This window comes from Thalassophryne amazonica, chromosome 21 (genome assembly GCF_902500255.1).
Source record: "Thalassophryne amazonica chromosome 21, fThaAma1.1, whole genome shotgun sequence".
Classification (NCBI taxonomy): domain Eukaryota; kingdom Metazoa; phylum Chordata; class Actinopteri; order Batrachoidiformes; family Batrachoididae; genus Thalassophryne; species Thalassophryne amazonica.
The window spans coordinates 5472740-5492982 of NC_047123.1; the positions used below are offsets into that span (position 1 = coordinate 5472740).

The window sequence follows — 20243 nt, forward strand, 5'->3', positions numbered from 1 at the left end:
TCTGTACTGCTGTTTAGGATCAATAATAGTTTAATTCTCTGAGGTCAATGGATGCACCAACAGAACTAAGTGTAGTTTTCGTCATGTTTCTATTAATAGATTAGCAACAGAACATCAGAGACTTCACTCAACCACTTTCTGAAACTACATATTCTCATCTGTAACATGGGCCTCTGATTTGATTATATCTTATAAAAGATATTTCCCAAATATTCTATTTTGGAATTTTCTAGATGCACCATGTAGTTCCCACCAGGCCGTGCTGCTGCACTGCACTTTTTACTTATTTAAATACATTGTTTTAATGTACAACTTTGGTTGCCTGAAGTCTAAAGCTAAACTCTCTTATACCAAAACAGTTCGTGTATATAACTAAAAATTTATACTCACTAAAGATTTGAAGAATTCCAAAAATAGTTCATATTTTCAGATTTAGAGCCAAATTATATGTTTTACATAGCATTCTTGACAAATATGTCACGCAGAGAGGAGAGACTGTTGTGAACATTTTGATGTGCAACACACTGGCATCTTACTAATAACGGCCGCTCTGTACGTCACCGCCTCCCAAACTTTCCCTTAATACCATCACAGGGTGGCCAGAGTGTATTTAGATCTCAATGTTCGCCTCCGTTCCTCCCGTGGGAAGAGGGCGATCTTGCCCCCATGCTATAGGCTGGTTACAACAGAGGCCTTATAGACACGTCTCCAGGGTATGCGAGTCTACGTGACGAGCCTGTGCAAGCACTTACACTGCAGTGATTTATCTGAAGTTTCACTAATATGATGGAAGCATGTGCAATGTTTACTGTCCAGTTAGTGAACGTAGCGAACATGAGGCCACTAGTTATACTGATAAAGAAACACTTTAAGAGGGGAATTACAGAAAGTATGGTCAAAATCGAGAACATACCCTTAGACCCCCCCAAAGAGTTAATGTGGCATTGTGACATGTGTGTCATATCACTGAAGCAGTGCATCATTACATCCCTACTTTCTATATTAAGTTATGTTGCAGCATCTATAGTTATCTATTTTAAGCCGAGTTCTGTAGAATATACCCGACTGGCAGCATGTACTAACACCATCTTCTATTCAAACAGAATGCCAGAACTGAAAAAAAGCTGATTCATGGAACTGGCTTCAGGAGATGATGTGAAGAGAGAGCTGCCTGGAGAGTGATGTGACTCACAATGAGGAGACAGACAAGAGAAATACGAATTTCATTCTCCCCAAAGTGAAATCAGAGGTGTGCACTGGTTCAGCGCATGCTCAACGGGATACCACTCAGCCATCTTTCTGTTCAGGTCAACGTTCATTCTGCATACTGATGAAGATTAAACCTTGGTGATGAAGGCAGAAACCTCACTCTGCCTCACACACAGAATAAGGATCTTAATAAAACATCCATGTTTATAGTATGAAATTGCTACAAACCATCAGTTCAAGTAGCATAAAACGGGAGTGAGGGCAGGGGGACGAAAGTGGAGGCAGAGAGATGGGAAAGAGAACAGCTGATGTATGCTGCAAGATAGAGTTTGCTTGTCCAAGAACTGCAGAAAGGCTGTCGATTCACACAAGAAACAAAAAATGGGATATTGGTAAAAAGACCTTGTGTCCACAGTCGATCTGTGATTGAGAGGACCTCCTTCAGAAGACGGAGATCCACGTGCTGTAAATGACCACCTGCACGGGAACATGAGCGGTTAGTTTAGATAGCTCATCACGATAAGTGCTGCACACTGGACCCTTTGAGTGCTGATCGAGGTGAAGAGGTAGACGGTGTGAGATCCAGGGAAGAGTTCTGGGCAGATGAGGGTGGTAGCGAGGGGTCGATAAGGTGGATGGTGTTGCCATAATGTTGAGTTGGGTTTGTGATACTTTGCCTGAGGCGGTGTTTATCAAAAAGTACAGTGACATAATGGCTGTCTGGTAGCACGCAGAAGTCACCGCCAAGAACTAGACCTCCGTGTGATCCGTGAGTGGTGCAAAGTTGATAACCAGTAACCAACAGTTCAGGATCAACCATCATCAAATGCACTTAAGACTTCCATGGGATCCGTATGTGATGCAACCTTAGTGCATTGAGCCTGTGGAAATGGATTGAGAGTACTGTATTTTTTTTTTTTTTTTTGCTGTGTGACCTTGAACAGCATATCAAGGTCACTACTCGCTGAACTCAGAGACACCCAAGAGGTCCATAAGTGGCGCAAATCTCGTGTCCCTCCACTCAACTTGTGGAAAGTTATTGCAAGTCCTGTGACTCAGTTTTGTTTAATCAAAGACCTTGAAAATGAGATCAAGGTCATTCATCATTATACTCAAGCAGTGCACATATGGTGCAAATTTGGTGTCCCTCCACACGACCTCACTCACTCATCTTCAACTGTTTACTCCAATTAAGGGTTACGGGGGCTGGAGCCTATCCCAGCAGTCAGAGGGCGTGAGGCGGGTTCACCCTGGACAGGACGCCAGTCTGTCGCAGGGTCACAGAGACAAACACACACATGCACAACTACAGATATTTTAAAGTTTCCAGTCCACCTAACCTGCATGTCTTTGGATGTGGGGGGAAGCCGGAGCACCCGAAGGGAACCCAGAGGGAACCCACGCAAACTACACAAAGAAAGGCTACAGGTGGGAACTGAACCCATGACCTTCTTGCTGTGAGGCAACAGCATCTTTAACCTTCATTGCCCAACTGTTGGCCCCAATGACTCTGACCTTCACCCAAATGTTTAATCTTTGGCTTTGAATTTTCTTATTAGTCTTCATAATATTCTTATGGGGGGGAGACCTATGGGATTCAGGGGGCACATGAATCCATCCATGGACATGAACCAGCTGATCCAGTGTTGAGAACTACCAGACCAGGTCTGGCCTAGATGCACAGACTCAGGATCTAAATACAGTGGTCCCTCGCTATAACGCGGTTCACCTTTTGCAGCCTCACAGTTTTTTTTTTTGTGCAAATTTTGCATGCTTTTTTTTTTTTTTTTTTAAACAGCTCATTGTGTTCTGCGTCCTTATCAGGCGGGCCGGTCGCGGCACCGGTCGGCATCACGGCGATTGCTCTCACTGTCTCTGATGCGCTTACTGAGTCTGTGGGCTCGGTAAACGCAGCAGCGGGCCACTCACACCGCCCCCGTCTGCTGTGCGGAGCTGCGCCAAATCTGGCAACAAGTCCAAAGACTACGCTTGCCGTTTTGATGCGGATGTTGACCGCAGCTGCAGAGCTCCGTGGCCAACGAGAGAGGACTTGGATTCTTTGCGGGTCCTGCATCCGTACCTCCGGGGGCAGTGAGCGAAGGGAGCGTTCTGCGTGTGTCTGTTTATAATCTTCTCGCCGAGAAGAGAGAGAGAAGAAAAAAAAAAAGAGGAGAGAGAGAGAAGAGAGAAAACGTCAATGCCCGTTTGAGAAAAGTGTACAAAGTGTGTAGTGAGGGGTTTTACAGCCTTAAAACATCTATAATAGTTGCAAAAAAAATAGCGCTAACTACTTCGTGGATTTCACTTATCGCAGCTTATTTTTAGAACGTAACTCCCGCAATAAACAAGGGACCATTGTACATCTTATAGCTTTTTACTGCAAATGTTAACAAAATACAATGATCATAACCCTCCCGCAGACCGTGATGGCATGCATACAAGGGTGATTCTTTAACTACGGGCACTATTGGCCTTGTAAATGTAATTTCCACCACACCATTGCCTTACAGTATAAAGCACCTTGGGGCAACTGTTTGTTGTGTTTTGGCGCTATATACATGTGCTCTGATGTCACCGTTTATCTCCATAGAAACTACCCAAACAATCTTTCATACAAACTGTTTAAAGGGACATTACAGTGTTGTGGTGGAAATTACGGCATTAGTGTGGGACTACATTTTGTTTAAAAAAAAAATCACAACAGTTGTATGACATTGAATACCCCAATTATGTTTTGATTATTTTAGATATTTTATTCAGAGTAATTTTAAAACATTCAAAAAAACGTTTCTTTACCATTCATTTTTATCATTGAAGATCAAAAGTGTGGGTGTGGGACAAGCACAAAACGGCAATATTTGCATATAATGATGCTGAAAAAAGGTGAAAAAGTCATCATAGACTACTAGAACAAATTTCTTAACACACTTTTATTGTAAAGATAACTATAAAAGTGTGAAATTTCCCCTTTTTTCTGTTTTTCATACAATATGATCAAAGGACATATTAAGTGCCCGTAGTCTAAGAATCACCCACAAATGCCCTTCTCTGCAGCCAAACCTGGTGGAGATCTTGCCCCCCCCCTCAGGTTTTGCCTCTCCTTTAGTAAGCAGCTCTCGTCTCTCGGTTATCGAGCAGGTACTCTGTGGCACGTTTCGTTTCAGGGAAGCATCATGATGCAGTGGGAAAACCGGTCATGTGGCGGCCCAACATGACAGCGCGGCAGCCTCACGATGCTATAATGCTTTAGGGGAATCCCAGCACTCCCCATTTTTGTTTTTACTACCAGTGACAGCTGCTGCCTGAGGTTACATGTGTGCACCAGGACCTCACAGTGGGAATAAGACGTGCACAGAATAACAGTTCCAGTGACATGCATGATATCATGTGGAGGTTACAGGTTTCAGTGTTTGTGCAGCAAATCTAAAACAGCTGGTGTGTCCAGGCTCAACACACCTTTAACTAATCTTGATGTACATTGTTTTTTTAATTAAACTGATCAAAAGTTAATTGTAAGATGTTCCAATGATATGATTTATGCATTTACATGCAGACTGTGCTAAATATTTCATAAAACAGAGAGCAAAATAAGTACAAATCCAGTGGTTAATGGTGTTATACTGGGTAATTTGAAAATAACTAGCTGTGGCTGATCCAGAAAAGGGCAGAAAAGTACCTTCAATCCACGCTGTTCCTTAAAGTGTAGGTGACACCAAAAAATGTGCACAAATAATAACTAAAAATGATGAAATGTTGATATTTTAAAAAATCCTGAACAATAAAAGTCGATAAGTGTGTGGATGAAGGATAAACAGCAGCTGTCTGAGGCCTGCGCGCTATTTTAGCCCTCAGCCACGGCCACATTGTTGTGACGTCATCGGGAGAACGGGACCTGCCGATTCAAGCCCAAATCAATTGTAACCATAGCGGAGGTTGATCTGTTTTCAGATGATTTTTTTTTTTTTTTTTTTATAATGCAGGCGATTTCAGCATGCGGGTGGAGGTGATAAACTGTTTTGTTTTTGTTTGTTTTGTTTTTTTTGCCAGCTCTGAATATAAATCAACTGATTTTAAAAAATAGTTTGCTTTACTATCTGTGACATCAGAAAAAGTGATGAAGTGTGAATTTTTTATTTATGTTTTTTCTTAGTAACAGGTACATACTGTACATTTCAAATCTGAAAAATCTCATGAGGGACTGAAAATATCAGCTATTTTTGAATAGAGTTAGCACACTGTACGTTAGTAGTGTAACACATTATTATTAAATATTAAAACCATTCACACAAGGAGTAAATAATATAGTCTTACCTGTCCGTTTCAGTGAGATCATCTTCAGTCTGATGAAAACGTCTGAATATAATTTAATTCATTGTCCTGGCTGAAGAAAAGTCCATAATGGCTTGAGTCTCTGCTGTTAACAGAGCCTCCTCTTTGCACCACAAGTTGAAAGACTTGCAGTCCCTCATGTGCTCATGACGTCTCAGTCTGCACGCAATGAAATTATCCCATGAGTCACAAAATAATAAAATAATTTGTAAATACTCAGTTTTGCCTCTGTGTCAAGTGGTGAAGCCGTAGACACTGTGCGTGCACGCTCATCAATACAAGTGTTCCACCAGCCAATCAAAAGGATTCTGCTGGCAAAAATTAACCGTTCTCACACTGAAAACACGGTGCAGCTCCGACCCGAACCACTCAGTGAAAATGAGACTGTAAGTAACGTGTAAAAATCCATAAATTAATGGGACTATTAAGATAATGGTTCTGACACTGATGCCACTTCTTCCTTCTCCAGTGTCAGGACTGGTCAGGAAGTTCCTGGTTTTTAGTGGCGCGCAGTTCAAAATCTGAATATTTATTTCCTGAGTAACTGTGCACCAGGAAAGGATAAATTTCAAACTGTTTAATTTTAGTCTGATTGGGCCTCATGTATCAACGTTGCGTACGGCGATATTTGAGCGTATATGGGGTGTACACCAAAACGGCTGCGCTACTTGGCATTTATCAATGTGGTCGTTGGCGTACGCTGTGCTGAAAATATACACCAAGTTGAGAGGTGGCGTAAATTATACACCAAAATGAACCAGCGCTGGAATCCACATAAAAATGAAGATGATCAACGTGATAAACAGTGCCATTATACAAATCAATGCATATGTTACATAAATAACACTTTCCTGATTATACTACATAATAATAAATACAAATCCCGCTGTTGCGGGATTGTTATGGAGCACGATCCATGGCCACAGCGTTACTGCAAAGACAGCGCTGCTCGCCCTTTTCTCCAGACTTCGAGCCTGGAGCCAGAGCAGCGCTGAGCTTAACTTCATGTGGCGTGATCGTTGTAGACAATGAAATTGATAACAACTGCAGTTTCATCATTCCCTTAATTCGCTCATGCTGCAATCAGGTTTTGTTGTCTCCATTCGGTTGTCACAATAAAATAAATACAGAAATACATTTAAAAAATAAAGAAATCTGACAGATTAGGCGTGTCTTATTAATTGAGCGAGCAAATATCCACATGTCAAGAATTATTGACATGTGAAAAGAGAATACAGTGGTCCCTCGCTATAACGCCGTTCACCTGTTGTGGCCTCGGAGTCTCGCTGAGTTTTTAGTCCAATTTTGCATGCCTTTTTTTTTTTTTTTTTTTTTTTTTTTTTTTTTTTACAGTGTTCTGTGTATCTGTTTATAAGAATCTTGTTGCCCAGAAGAAAAAAAGAGCACCAACAACTACTCATAACTGTGTTTGTCACACGGAAACAAACACCTGCTGCAGCAAGATGTGAGTGGAAAAAGGCGCAGCGTCAGGACGCAGCGGCCCGATCTGTGAAATACTGGTGAGTCACTATTTATAATATTAATAATAATTATTAATTTCTTATGTGTCGACCTCGTTCGTTGATCGTTAAAATTCGTTAGTTCTAAATGCCATCATAATTATTTACAGGAAAACGTTCTATTTTTATTTCTCAAACAAATGTTTGGGCCTGAAAACAGTTTGGTATTATTTTCCTACTAAGGTTTGAACTTTGAGAGTGTTTACACACGAGACAAAAGTGAGAAAATGTTCATGCCTGATTGAGAAAAGTGTATAAACTGTGTAGTGAGGTGTTTTACAGCTTTGAAACGTCTATAATTGTAAAAAATAACGCTGACTACGTCGCGTTTTTGCGTATTATGGGCTATTTTTTAGAACGTAACTCCAGCGAATAATGAGGGACCACTGTAACACTATTGATTATATACTACAAAACAATTGATATAACAGTCGCTTTTGACGCTCTATTGGCACGCGTCGTGATTGGTGGAGTTCTTTTTCATTGCCGTCTTTCCGGCTTCTATGTCGTAAAATGAGGGTGTGTCTGAAGCAGAGTCTGAATATTTATGGGTGTGTTTATTATAATTATGATCGTTTCCACCAGCCACATTTATCAAGATCACGTCAGGCGAAATGGGCAGGTGCGCACTGCTTGATACATGTCACGGCGACTTTGGTGTATTTTAAGTTTTAGCCGTAAATTTACGCCACAAGTGCGCAACATTGATACATGAGGCCCATTGAGCGGTGCACGCTGGCTCACACCACTCACAAAACATTACATATCGTGTCACCTACATTTTAATGTTATTTGTTCATTTACTTGATTTAAAAAAAAAATAATAAATTTTTTTTTAATCTGGCTCATCAGTTCCACTTAGTGCAGCATTGTAGTAGTAAAACTACAACACTGACATAATATTAATCAAACATTTTAGTTGCTAAAGTCACATTCATCCTCGTTATCAACATATGTAAAAGAGCCTTTAAAATATGTTTTCAAAAGTGGACCTTTACTCGCGGGGGCGCTCTCTCCTCTAGCCCCTCAGGCCACACCCCTATATACTTGCTGCTAGGAGGAAAACGGACAAGATGACCAAGACAAATGAATTCATGTGGAAAGCACTACATATTTGGTCGGTAAAGAGATTCACATGCGCTATGTGTTAAAAACAGACTGTGCACAGCTGAAGCGAAGGAGAGCAAAATGTGCTTTTAAAATGTGCATGGGAGCAGCACAGAGTGCACGCTGGCTCACACCACTCACATGAAACAGAAAGAGAAGTGTTGCACAATTAAAAAGAACTTGTTGCACATCTGAAGTGAAGGAAGGCCAAAATATGTAAACATGCACCGTGATACTGCCGATGAAACAGCAGGAGACTTGAGTGCCGACGGCTCAAATGTGTTTTGTTTTTTTTTCACCTTAATGTTGCTAAATTATTTAGACACTGATTAATTTTTTGAATATACATATTTCCCCAAAACATATGCTCACAAATAAGTAACATTTCCAAACTAACTTCATGCTACCTCGCTAGGGTTAGTCATGTGATTTCTAAGGACGACAAAATAAGCAGCGGATGCTTTGAAGGTCAATGATCAAACCTGTTAAATAATTGTGATTCAAATTTTAACTGAAATAATTATAATTGGGATTTTTGCGATAATCTTGCGGCTCTAGCTGCTGACCTGCCAGATGTAATTTTTTATTGATTTAATTTATGTATTTGATGGCACCTAGGCAACCTGCCAGTTATTTCAAACATATTATTGAAAATAACAGAAAAAAATTAATTCTGAGTATTGTGTTTTAATTTTCATTGAATACATTAAATGAACAAACAATTTACAGATCTGATATCCAAAACTGCAGATACAAAGTTTGCGAAAAACACAAAGACAAAATGGTTAATGACAGAATTAAAGGTGAGAAAGAGCAGCAATAATCAACCGTGTAACCAAGCATATCGTCTGACAAACAACACAAACCAACAATATGTGTGTGTGTGTGTGTTCTCAAGTGTCAACAGGTGACAAGCAGCCTGCTTTCAGACAGCAGCTGCATCACTGTGGGCTTCTGTGGTCCATAACGATAACATTCCACTGAGGTCCTCTGAAGGTTTAATCACTATCTTGTTTTCGGGATGAGAGCTGCTGCCAGAACACACAGAATGTACACGGATCATTCAGACACACAATTCACAGGTTGAGTATTCTGTTTGACATCTGCGGCTTTCTTCCAATGATAGAAACAAAGATATTAGTATGCAAGAGATGTTTTGTTTTCATTCTAAGTACATTTTAATACAATCATGCGGCTGTCCTTCCATCCAACCATACGGCAAAACTTTCCACATACTAAAACACAAGAACCCTCTAAAATACTAAAACAAAGAAACTCTCAAAATTTATTTTTTGATACATTAACACTGGGAGGTCAAAGATCTGCCTGCCAAAAAAAAAAACAAAAACATTAATCATACATTTGTGACATTTAGAAATGTCTTATTTTTAAACTGAGTTTTGGGTTTCAAGCAGGAAATGTACAGAAGAACCTGAAATGCTCACATCGCCCACTAGATGGCAGCAAAAGCTCCTCAAATGTGCAGCAAGATCTTGACTGTTTATTCATTTCAGAAATGAACTTTTGGTGAAAGTAAGATTGACTGACAGCTAAAAATCAACTTACAGTTGTGTCCCTGACCTTATGGACAATTTAGTTTTAAATTATGGATAAATAATGTGATAGGATTTATTTTTCCTCCAAATCATCAAGCCCAAACAAATATTAAAAACATAATTCAACAGATTCAGAATCTGCTACTCCCAATCATGTAAGGAAGAATCAAGAACGGGTTCATGTCTCACCATCCAACAAACTGACACCCGAACTATGCCACTGACATATACCCGGTCAAAGGTCATGACTGAAAGGTCGCTTACTGAGGAAGAAAGGCGAATAAACAGCGTGCAGAGTTTTGTTTGTGTAACAAAACATCTGAAAAAATCGAACAAAATAAGAAACAATTAAGAGCAAAAAGGGCGTGATGACGAGAAGGCAGCAGTCGCCTCTTTGAAGACCAGCGCACCACCTTCATCTTCTGTCCTAACTGTTTACCGCCAAAGAAAATTTTGCATTATTAAAAATTTTTCAAAAAAAACCTATGTCAGCGAGGCTGATCGGGAAAGAATATTAATTCAACAGTATCAAACACTGAAGTTGGCTGTAAACAAAAGGCGACCAGCTGCCTGCGTGACGCCGCCTCAGAGAATAAATGAATTATTCAGCAATAAACAAAAACTCGGCTGTTCTCCTGCTGCAATGGAAAGGTGCAGAACAACGCAAAGGTGTTTAAAAGGAAGGAAGTGACTCCAAACCTGCACGGAAGAAGACGTTTGTGTGCTCATGTGTGACGCATGTAATAAGAACGTGGATCTACACACACACACACAGTTTTTCCACATTTTGTTATGTTACAGGCTTATTCCAAATAGATGAAATTCTTCCCCCCCCCCCCCCAAAAAAAAAAAAAAAAAAAAAAAAATCAACACGCAATACTCCATAATGACAATGTGAAAAAAGTTTCACTACAAACGCATCCCGATGTCCAGCTAAGTTTGAATGGAAGCAACAGATTTGGGAGCACATCTGCAAAACAGAGCAAAGCCTGGAAATGTTTAAAAAAAACCAAAAAAAAAAAAACACAAAAGTTTTCTTGTATATGTTTGTCTTGGTGAAGAGGTTGGACTTATTCAGAAATACTTGGAATCTTGTGTCTCAATATTCCCACAACAGCCGCAGGAAAACAAGTAGTTTTGTTCCGATAAACCACAAATTTGTGGGTGGAGTCTGGAAATTTTTAACAGTGTTGAATGGGCTGGTTTGGACGTGGCAAAGATATGAATTCTAAAGTCCTTCAGACCTCACATTCTAAAAGATCTTGATTATTCACTTTCCGCCAAGGGCACAAGGCCACAGCGCCTGGAATAATTTACCTGATTGTACTTGGAGGAAAGAGGTACAAGTTAGTGCAGGAGATAAGAGATGAAAGTCAGGAGAACAACAAGGACTAGGACTTGGTGTCGTCGATTCCGATACAGACTCTGCTCCTTATAAATTTCCTGTTTGGATTAAAAAATGGTTCAAGAGGTGAATAGTTTAGATCGCAACAATATTCTTTTAAGAATCAATATTCACAAAGCAAATATAATTTATTTAGTATGAACTAGTATGTCAGGGTTTGATATGAACGCATGCCCAATTATCCGGTATGAGAGGTGACTGAGACGTTTTGGTAGAGTGTGATTCATCAACTGCACTAAGAAACCAACATTTCTCAAGAATGTGTTTTGTTTGGACTCACTGGGTACAACATTGAGAAATACTGGTATCTCAGAATGCAAAAGATGGACCACCACGCCCTACTGTTTCCGGCCCAGGCTCAAAACTCAGTCGCCCCTCGTATTTACGATGACCCCAAGTCCTTCTGCAGTGTCCATTGCTGAACTTCCAGCATTCTCAGCAGCAGCTCTTTCTGGCTTTCCATTGTTCCCAGACTGCTACATAACCATTTATGTGATAGCTTCACTAATTTTTTTTACTTAGGTACAAATGTCTCCTGTTTGTCTCATCCAAAGGTTTTGGAAAACCACAAAGCCACCTGCTGTGCTCTTACTGACACCAAATGAAAAAGTCATCTTGCAACTGAAATGAAAGAGTCATCTTGCAATTGTGGAAAATGTGGCAAATTCAATTTGCTTAGTGGTAAATGTATCGATTTCCAATGCTGCAGTCTGAACACAAGAGTTTGGAATTGACATGTTTTTTTTGTCAGTCCACGGTTCACACAACAATATCCTATTTCACATGTTATCAATTGCATCTTTTCAACTAACTGTTGCTTTAAGATCGATATAACAGACAAAAGTGACCAAATCTGCCTCCATAATTATAAATCAGCAGAAAATAGAAACACTCATAACAGTTTTGATTCCCAGTTACAAGACGTGTCCGTGTGTTTGGATACGACACTTCATCTACATTGTCCCTGTCCACCCAGCCAGGAACAGGTACCGGCTACATCCGGAGAAGTGACCTGCGATGGACTGACGTCCCTTCCAGGGATGGTGGCCAAACTACCATCTGCTTCACGCTACAGTATCCAAGGATAAGCATCAGCTTGATGGGGCTCAGGGTCCATGAAGGACACTTTTTTTTTAAAGAAGTTTGGTTGTAAACATTTTTTTTTTTCTGGTTGACATAACATTAAATAAAGTAAATCTTGGAGGTTACCAACCCACTAGTCTAGTCGTACATTTTAAACACGGAACCCTGATAAACTGCAAACAATTTTGCTAACTGATGCATCTTGTGGTGATTGTGAAAGTATAGGAGTGAATCTTGAGCAGTTTTCAGCCAAAGATTAAAGAAATTATGTACAGCAGGAAGGTTAATGTTTTGAATCCGTGACAGTCAAAGTGAGAGTTCGGTTCCAGTCATCGCAGTGGGACCGCCACCGCCACCACCGCCTGTAGCTCCTATTCAAATAAATGAATATACACTCAGGATAAAGGCAGTTATTTCAAAATATATAAATTTACCCTTTGGTGGCACTCCACAGTAAACTGGATCCTCCAGCAGACGGTTCTGGTGAACATCCCGCCCATCAAGCAGGTAAAAGGTCTATGGATGTAACATTTCACAGACACATAAGGTCAAGTGATCACTATCAAATTTATCATTTCAAAGAGTGTGGTTTGAACATTTTCGAGCAATTTCTGCCTAAACGGGGGTCTAATAAAAAAAAATTACAAATTTATGATAGATATTTCTTCCGATATTCTACATATGATTCTTAACATTTCAAACACTCATGACAAAAAATTTTAATGAGACACATGAACTGAAAGTGTTTTTACACATTGTTTATTTGGTAAAATGAAAGTTTTCAGGAAAAAAGTACCCCTATGTTTGTGAAAAACTCATTATCAGCCGATATTAATCGGCTGACCGATTGGGCTCTAGTATTTATTCACAAAGCAGTAGCCTGTACACTTTATACTTCTACTTCCAGGTCTATTCTTGGCTCTGCTGAGCCGTCACCCTGTACCACTTACAGCCAGCTGGGTTTCAAACAAAACACAAAAGTTTATGTGGTGATCCAAGTGAAGGATAAAATAAAACTAAAATTTCCAAGGCAATATCAATTACTTCCAAGATGCCAGGTCATTTCCATGACTGGAAAAAGGACTTTAAATGTATAATTTTTCCAGGATATGTGAAAACTGACAGAAAATTATTTAAATCTCTTACACACAGAGGTAGAGATTTTATAAGCAGTTATGTCGAGGAACTGGGTTGGAATTCTGTTATCAGCTGGTATTTTAGCAATCGGGATCAGGAAGGAAGCTGTTCCTTTGTACTTTCACTCAAGTGGTGTGAAGCTGCGGCACCTGGAATTCACAAACTCCTTAAACAATCACAGAGGTTTGTTACTACGACACTTCAGAGTCTCGTCACGCTGACGACGCTGCGTGACAAACTGCACTCGACAAGCCGACATCAGCGTCAAGTGCAGGCTGATTAAACGCAGAGAAACATACCGACTGCCGTTATTTATAAACTCATGTCCTCAGAGTTCTCGGATCTGGTCCAACCAGGTAGGAAAACATAATCAGGTCGGATAAAACTCGCCGGTCACATGCTGCAAAATACAAACAAGCTGCTTCAACAGACATCACTGTCCATTCTTAAAGTTTGGCCAACTGTCCAAGACAAGTAGAAAAGCTTGTTGGACAGCAGGAGAACTCTTACGCTGTCCGAATCGAACAGGCACAGATTTATAGTTCAGCATGATCAAATTCTGAATCTTTCCACATTAGCAGGAACCCTATATAACCCTGGCTATCTGGATGACTCTGTGGAATTCTTGTGTTTACATCTTGGGACAACGCAAAATTCCTGTTCCTCTTTCTTTGAGACTCTTCAGGAAACTCTTCCAGCCAACTAAGTCTCAATCTTACAAATCTGCCAAGAGAGTGTACGCCTGTCACACATGTCAGAGAATAAAATTTGGCTTGAATGTTTTATCATGTTGAAAATTTGCAATGACAAACTCAGAAGAGTGATGGCAAGATAAAGTCTCAGTCAATCAAGAGCTAAAGACACCTGAATGACAGGAACCACTAGAACATGCAAATGACAAACAGTAATGCAGATTCCATTCCCTGCAGACCCATACGTTTGTTTGTTCTGTTCATATTAGCTGAGAATTTTATTATAATCAAAGATGTATGTAGATGACACACCATTGGTGGCTGTTTGTTTACCCGCCTTTGCAGGCAATTTAGTCCTTTTCATGCCAAGTCCTGAACAATGTTCTAAACATTGGACATCAGGTGCAAACTCTAAGTTTACCACAATAAAGATTCAAAACAGTGTTTCAACTTAACCCCTGCCAAATGTTCTATTGATTCTGTAATTTCAGGTTTACATTCCCGTTCTATCGTATACGTCACCTTGTACCACGATGTTTTCCTTTACATGTGGCTGCAAAAACAATGTTTGAAATTTTTTAATGCCTTAGTTTCAGACATTTTTAAACCAAAAATGTATGCATATTTAGGGGTGTGTTTATTTTAAGTGACAGTTCATGTGCTGTGATCCATGTTCACAGCACCACTCGCTCAGAGGCCACTAGCTTTGAGCATTTCATTTCAAATAATATGGCTTGATGTGTGGTGAAATCATGCAAGACGTGTGCGTGGCAGCATGTGTAAAATTTTGGATGCAAACGTGGCAGCACAATTTAATTTTGGATGCAAACAGCAGCAGCACTTTAGCAGCCATCGGTAGCTTCATGGCGTCATGTCCAATGAATCCACCATTCGTGACGTAGTAAGTGGGTCATAATTTTTAATGGCCATATTTAAGAGAAAATCATGCTCATGCTCCAAAAATACAATTTAATAAACACTAGAACTGAGGTTAGCCTTGTGGGTTAACTGGTTAAGACTTGAAGAAGGGGGTGTGCTAGGACTTCATTTGTCCTGCCCAGATCATACACAGTCTCACCCATGCTCCACCTCTTTAACCAGACATGGATTAGCGGTGCCAACATGGCGACACAAGAACAGCAATTTTTGGGCTTTGATACATCTCCGTAGAAAACCTACGGGTGCATTACGCGGTGTTGGCCCAGTATATATACACACAGTCAATGCATGGGGTTGTCCAGTTACTGGAGGGATCATTATTGGTTGTCAGTGAGGCTGTAATCTTGTTGCACGAGAGACCATCGCTAACAAGTGGTGCATGAAGGAACCTCCGAGCAGCTGCAACTTAACACAGACACACCTGTTTCCATCCACAGAGCAGCGCCATGTGGATAATTTGTGCAGCACGTGACATACGATCAAAACAAAAAGTAGCAGCATCTGAAAGTGGCAGAAAAGAAAGAATGAAAAGCCGCTGGTTGTTCCTTTGTGAGACACGAACACAACATGCCGCTCTTCCAAACAACCCGAGCTATTGTTAACAGCAGTTTGGCTTAACGAGCAGTTCCAACAGCTGGAGTCGATTAGGGGCGTTCTTAAAGGGGGTCGGCCCAACCAAGCTGCACGCTTCACCCGACACAAAGTCAGGTCACAGATCCAGAGGCTGTAAAAACCTAGAAACCAACCTCTTGCTTCCACGTGCTTTGACGTTTGAAACTCTGTCACCACCACGCAAACTCAAACAGGGCCGTGCGATTTGTCAAACACGTTTCCTTCTTCGTAAAGCCTTGGACTCGGTGCACAATATATGCATTTAAAAGAAGTATCAGCTTTCAAAACCCAGGAACAGCCACCGGCAATAAAGGAAGTCATCATCATGTTTAAAGAGCAACAGAATGACTAAAACTGCATGTGAGCCCAAATTCATTTGTACCTTCTGACAATGAGAAACAATAACTAGACCATGAACAACCACAGAATCCTTTATGAGAGACAGCCAAATCAAGAACACCCTGCAGGAGATGAGCACAGGAAAATGCCGGCATTAATACAGAGGGTTTACAACAACCAACAGTTTGTTACGTCTCAATTTACTCAAAATTTAACATGGACACCAGGGGCCTGTACTACAAAGCAGGGTTACTGGCTTATCAGGGTAACTTCGGGAGTAAGTTGATGACGTGTGGAGTAACTTCCCGGTTAACCCGTACTACGAAAGGTGGATAGGTTTTGATCGAGGTATGCTGCCATGGCAATTTATGCTGTGTGCCAAACCTGCTCCGAGCAGGTTATGTTCTCGGTTAGCTTGAGGTTTTCACTTAAACACTCCCTTTATAAGTACCGTCCATCCACCTTCAATCACTCCGAAGACAATGCCGGCCTACCTGGATGATCCGTTTGATATTGGGGCACAAATTGTGAGGGGCTCTCTTCGCAGGGTGAGGGTTTATAAAGACCGCCAGAATCCGCTGACATACCCAGACGATATCCTCTATGAAAGATATAGATTCTCAGCCGAGGGAATTCGTTATCTTTGTCAGCTGATCGGGCCAGAAGTCTGTAACATCAACTATTGTACACTGTAAAAAAAGACTGTTGTTTTTACAGGAAAACACTGGCAGCTGTGGTTACCAGGGAATTCCTGTAAAAAATACAGCAGTTAAATGTGCAAAAAAGAGAGCTCTTGTTTGTAGATTTAACAGTTCCTTTAATGTGAGTCAGCCGTGGTTCATTCACTGTAATCCATATACATATTATGTCTGTAATGTTATCTACTGTGCTGCTGTGTGTTTTTACAGGAATTCCCTGGTAACCACAGCTGCCAGCGTTTTCCTGTAAAAACAAGTCATTTTTTACAGTGTAGCAATGCCCCGACGATCGAGCAGATAATGTGCCTTGTGCCTATTTTGCCAGTGGACAATTTATGTATTCCATCGGTGATGCTGAACATCTGAGATTCGCAAGGTAGTACTTGCTCTATCTAAACTGTTGGATGCATTTGTCGTTTTCCCTGGCCATTTATCCGCAATGCAAATCAAAGAAGGGTTTTATGCAATCGCGGGTAATTACTAATATCAAAATAGGTCTAATGCATGTCCATTAATTAGGCAAAGTGGGGCTTATCAAGCTCTGAATATAAACCTACCGTTCTGAAGGATGTTTTTTTTATTTCATCTTCACCTGCTGCCAGGTGTGTTTGGCACTGCTATTACATCTGAAATATTGACAGGATTAGGAATAGCAATCATACAGTCAAGGTAGCCTATTTAGGAAACATTAAATTAACCTAACATTTATTAGTAGGCCTACGCCCACTTCTGAATCGTGTTGCATCTGGGCGTAATTAATGAAAGGTCATTTTTTTACACATATTAGACATTCCACAGATTAATCATCTGTAACAGATTTGGGGAACAACTGAATTGTACGTACGCATTTTTACCCGATCAGCAATATGTTGCCAACAAGCCTGTCTTGCTTTATTTCAAAGGTTCTGAATGCAGTATATGGACCGGGGACGCCTGGAATGTGCACTCTTCTTCCCATCAAATACTCATTCCCCGACACCGATGCAAACCATCCATGCAAACCCTCTGGACACCAGGGAACAGCTGAAAGTCAGCGTTACTGGTAAAAACAATTAAGAGCCGAGATAAACACAGCCTAGCCAACCGTGCAGACCCAGGAGAATCTGGTAGCAAGAGACTACGTTCCATCGGGAATGGCACCATGGGTGCAAGTAAAGATGCCTTGGGAAGGAAATGATAAAGATAAGTCAAAATTTTGATTCAGTATGTTGACTTTCTGTGTCATAATTACGACCTTGTAGCTCGTATTTGTTTTGTTTGTTTTTTACTTACTTATTTCACAACATCACAGAGTACTGCTGATTTACCATTTCATTTTTACTTTGAAAGTAAAAAACTTGGACCCAGCATCTCATAAAAATGACAAAGAACAAAGTTTGACTTTGCGCCTAATAATTCTGACGTAGATACAACACTTCCATGGAGCATTTCATCATTTTTACTGAGATGAAAACTTCACTTTATATTTCATAAACCCGACTTACAAAGTCAGTTTGACTTACTTATACTTGTAATATCAACTAGTACCTTTGATCCTTCTCACTGCTTTTCAAAACATTGGAGTTGAAATCTCATAAATATAACTAATAAGGTAAAAGGTTTTACTTTGCATCAATTCTCAGGTTTTGACTCAGATAAATGTGACTAACAAAGTCAAACACTTGACGTACTACCTCGCGATGGCGATGGCTATACTAAAATACGAAATGAAGTCTAACAATCACAAAATGGGGGTAAAAAGTAATGAAATGGAACAGATGGACCCAGACTCAGTTCAAATATGATTCAATTAATTACTTTTATTTAATTATTTTTAAGTGAAATGGAGCGAAATGGGGACTGATGATAACAAAACATGGAGTTAAACGTAGCGAAATGGAGCAGACTGACTCCAAATAGGATTCAATTAAGTACTTTTATTAAGTTTTTTTTTTAGCTAAATAGGACAAAATGGGGACTGATAACGAAATGGGGGTAAAACTTAACAAAATGGAGCAGACTGACCCATTGACTGAAGTTTCATCTCTCAAACACCAGATGGCGCACCTGCCCTACTACATGTACTGAGTATATCACAAAAAAACAAAAGCTAAACAATTCAATAAATGTAATTATTTGTTGTCAATCTGGTTCACTCTTCTCCATTTTGTTACATTTTACCCCCATTTTGTGATTATCAGTCCCCATGTCGCCCATTTCGTATTTTAGTACGGCCCGCCTCACAACTGTGAAATACAAACTCTACAATTTGACCTACTATCTCATAACTCAGAAAAACAAATATTCAATTCAGAATTACACATTTTGACCCACCATTTCAGTTTTACTTACAAAGACAAGTTTGGCTCAACTAAATCATTAAGTACAAAGTCAATGTTTACCCAAGTGTAACATATTTAACTTAGAAAAATGACTTACTTTTTTTCTTTTATAATCATGACTATGTATTTCTTAACATTTTTGGCATCAACAGGCTTCTATAGCTGATGTTGTTGAACACACAAACTTGACACAACGTGTGGAAAAAGCCTGCGTGTTTTCTCACATAATGACCACAAACTGCTGTGCTCCCCCCCACCGCCAAAAAAAAAAAAAATGTCCATCAGTCGCCTGTTAGAAAAGCTGCGTTTGTGCAGCAAACACCAGAGACAGACAATCGTCCTTTCCCAGCCCGAGTACGTCCTCGAACGCAGCACAAATTTAGCAAACGCTCTTTGAAAGCTAATAATATTCACAGCCGGTGACAGAGCAGAAATCAAACTCAGCTTCAGCTCACATGTGGAACCAACAGCACTTTGAGGTATTTTTAACCGAACACTTCAGCTTGGCGCTGAAATGAATTCCTTTTATCGCCGAACCGACTCCGGCTTCGTTATAAGCACATTTTCACACCAAAACCCGCCTCTTACCTCATGACTTGGTGCCGTCAGAGGGACTCGACCGAACACCCCTCTGGGTTTCTCCCACGGCTGACACTCTGCGGACAGTTTGCGGAAAGTTCGCAGTTTGTTTGAGCAGCGCAGCGACGTGATGAATGAAGACTCCGACGGCGGCGCACGAGCCGACAAAAAGTACAAAAAACAAGAGGGAAAAAAAAAACAAACCTGCTTCTAAAATGAAAGAGTCGTTATCTACATGACTCACAGCATCGCGCCTGTTCCGGTGCCGAAGACTCGGTGAGATAACCGGAGCTTTTTGTGCGGGTTTTCTGACGCACTCCAAACGCTGGGATGCGGCGCTCCAACGCGTGACGCCTTTACTGACCCACCGGAAAGTTGTACTTTATAAAATTTACACATATTCACTATTGTAAAGTTTACGGAATATATACGATTCTTCATTCATTTGTAAAACTTCAACTGCTTTTTCCTCACTATATAAGGTATAACTACTCCTAAAGTGAGGTAAACGCATCAAATTTTGCAGATTGTTTGATTAGATACGCCAAACTCAAGTTTTTGCCCCTCTTTTTTATAATCAATGTAATTGTGGTTGGAATCTGTTTTTGATGTTTTGCATTGTTTGTTTGCACGCTGAGAACATTTTGATCACAATTACATTGATTCCCACATTTAAAAAAATGAACAAAACTGAGCTATCCAAAAAATAATAATAAT

General features: G+C 40.3%; 1 protein-coding gene across 1 annotated transcript in view; it reads right to left on the reverse strand.

Moving 5' to 3' along the window:
• enah (ENAH actin regulator) overlaps window positions 1–19885 on the reverse strand; it is a 189357-nt gene extending 169472 nt beyond the window's left edge. The window contains exon 1 of the mRNA XM_034162717.1: window positions 19536–19885. Within this exon, the coding sequence (XP_034018608.1) occupies window positions 19536–19540 (5 nt within the window). The 5' untranslated portion in view covers window positions 19541–19885. The remainder of the gene's footprint in view (window positions 1–19535) is intronic.
• Between the last annotated feature and the right edge of the window lie 358 nt (window positions 19886–20243).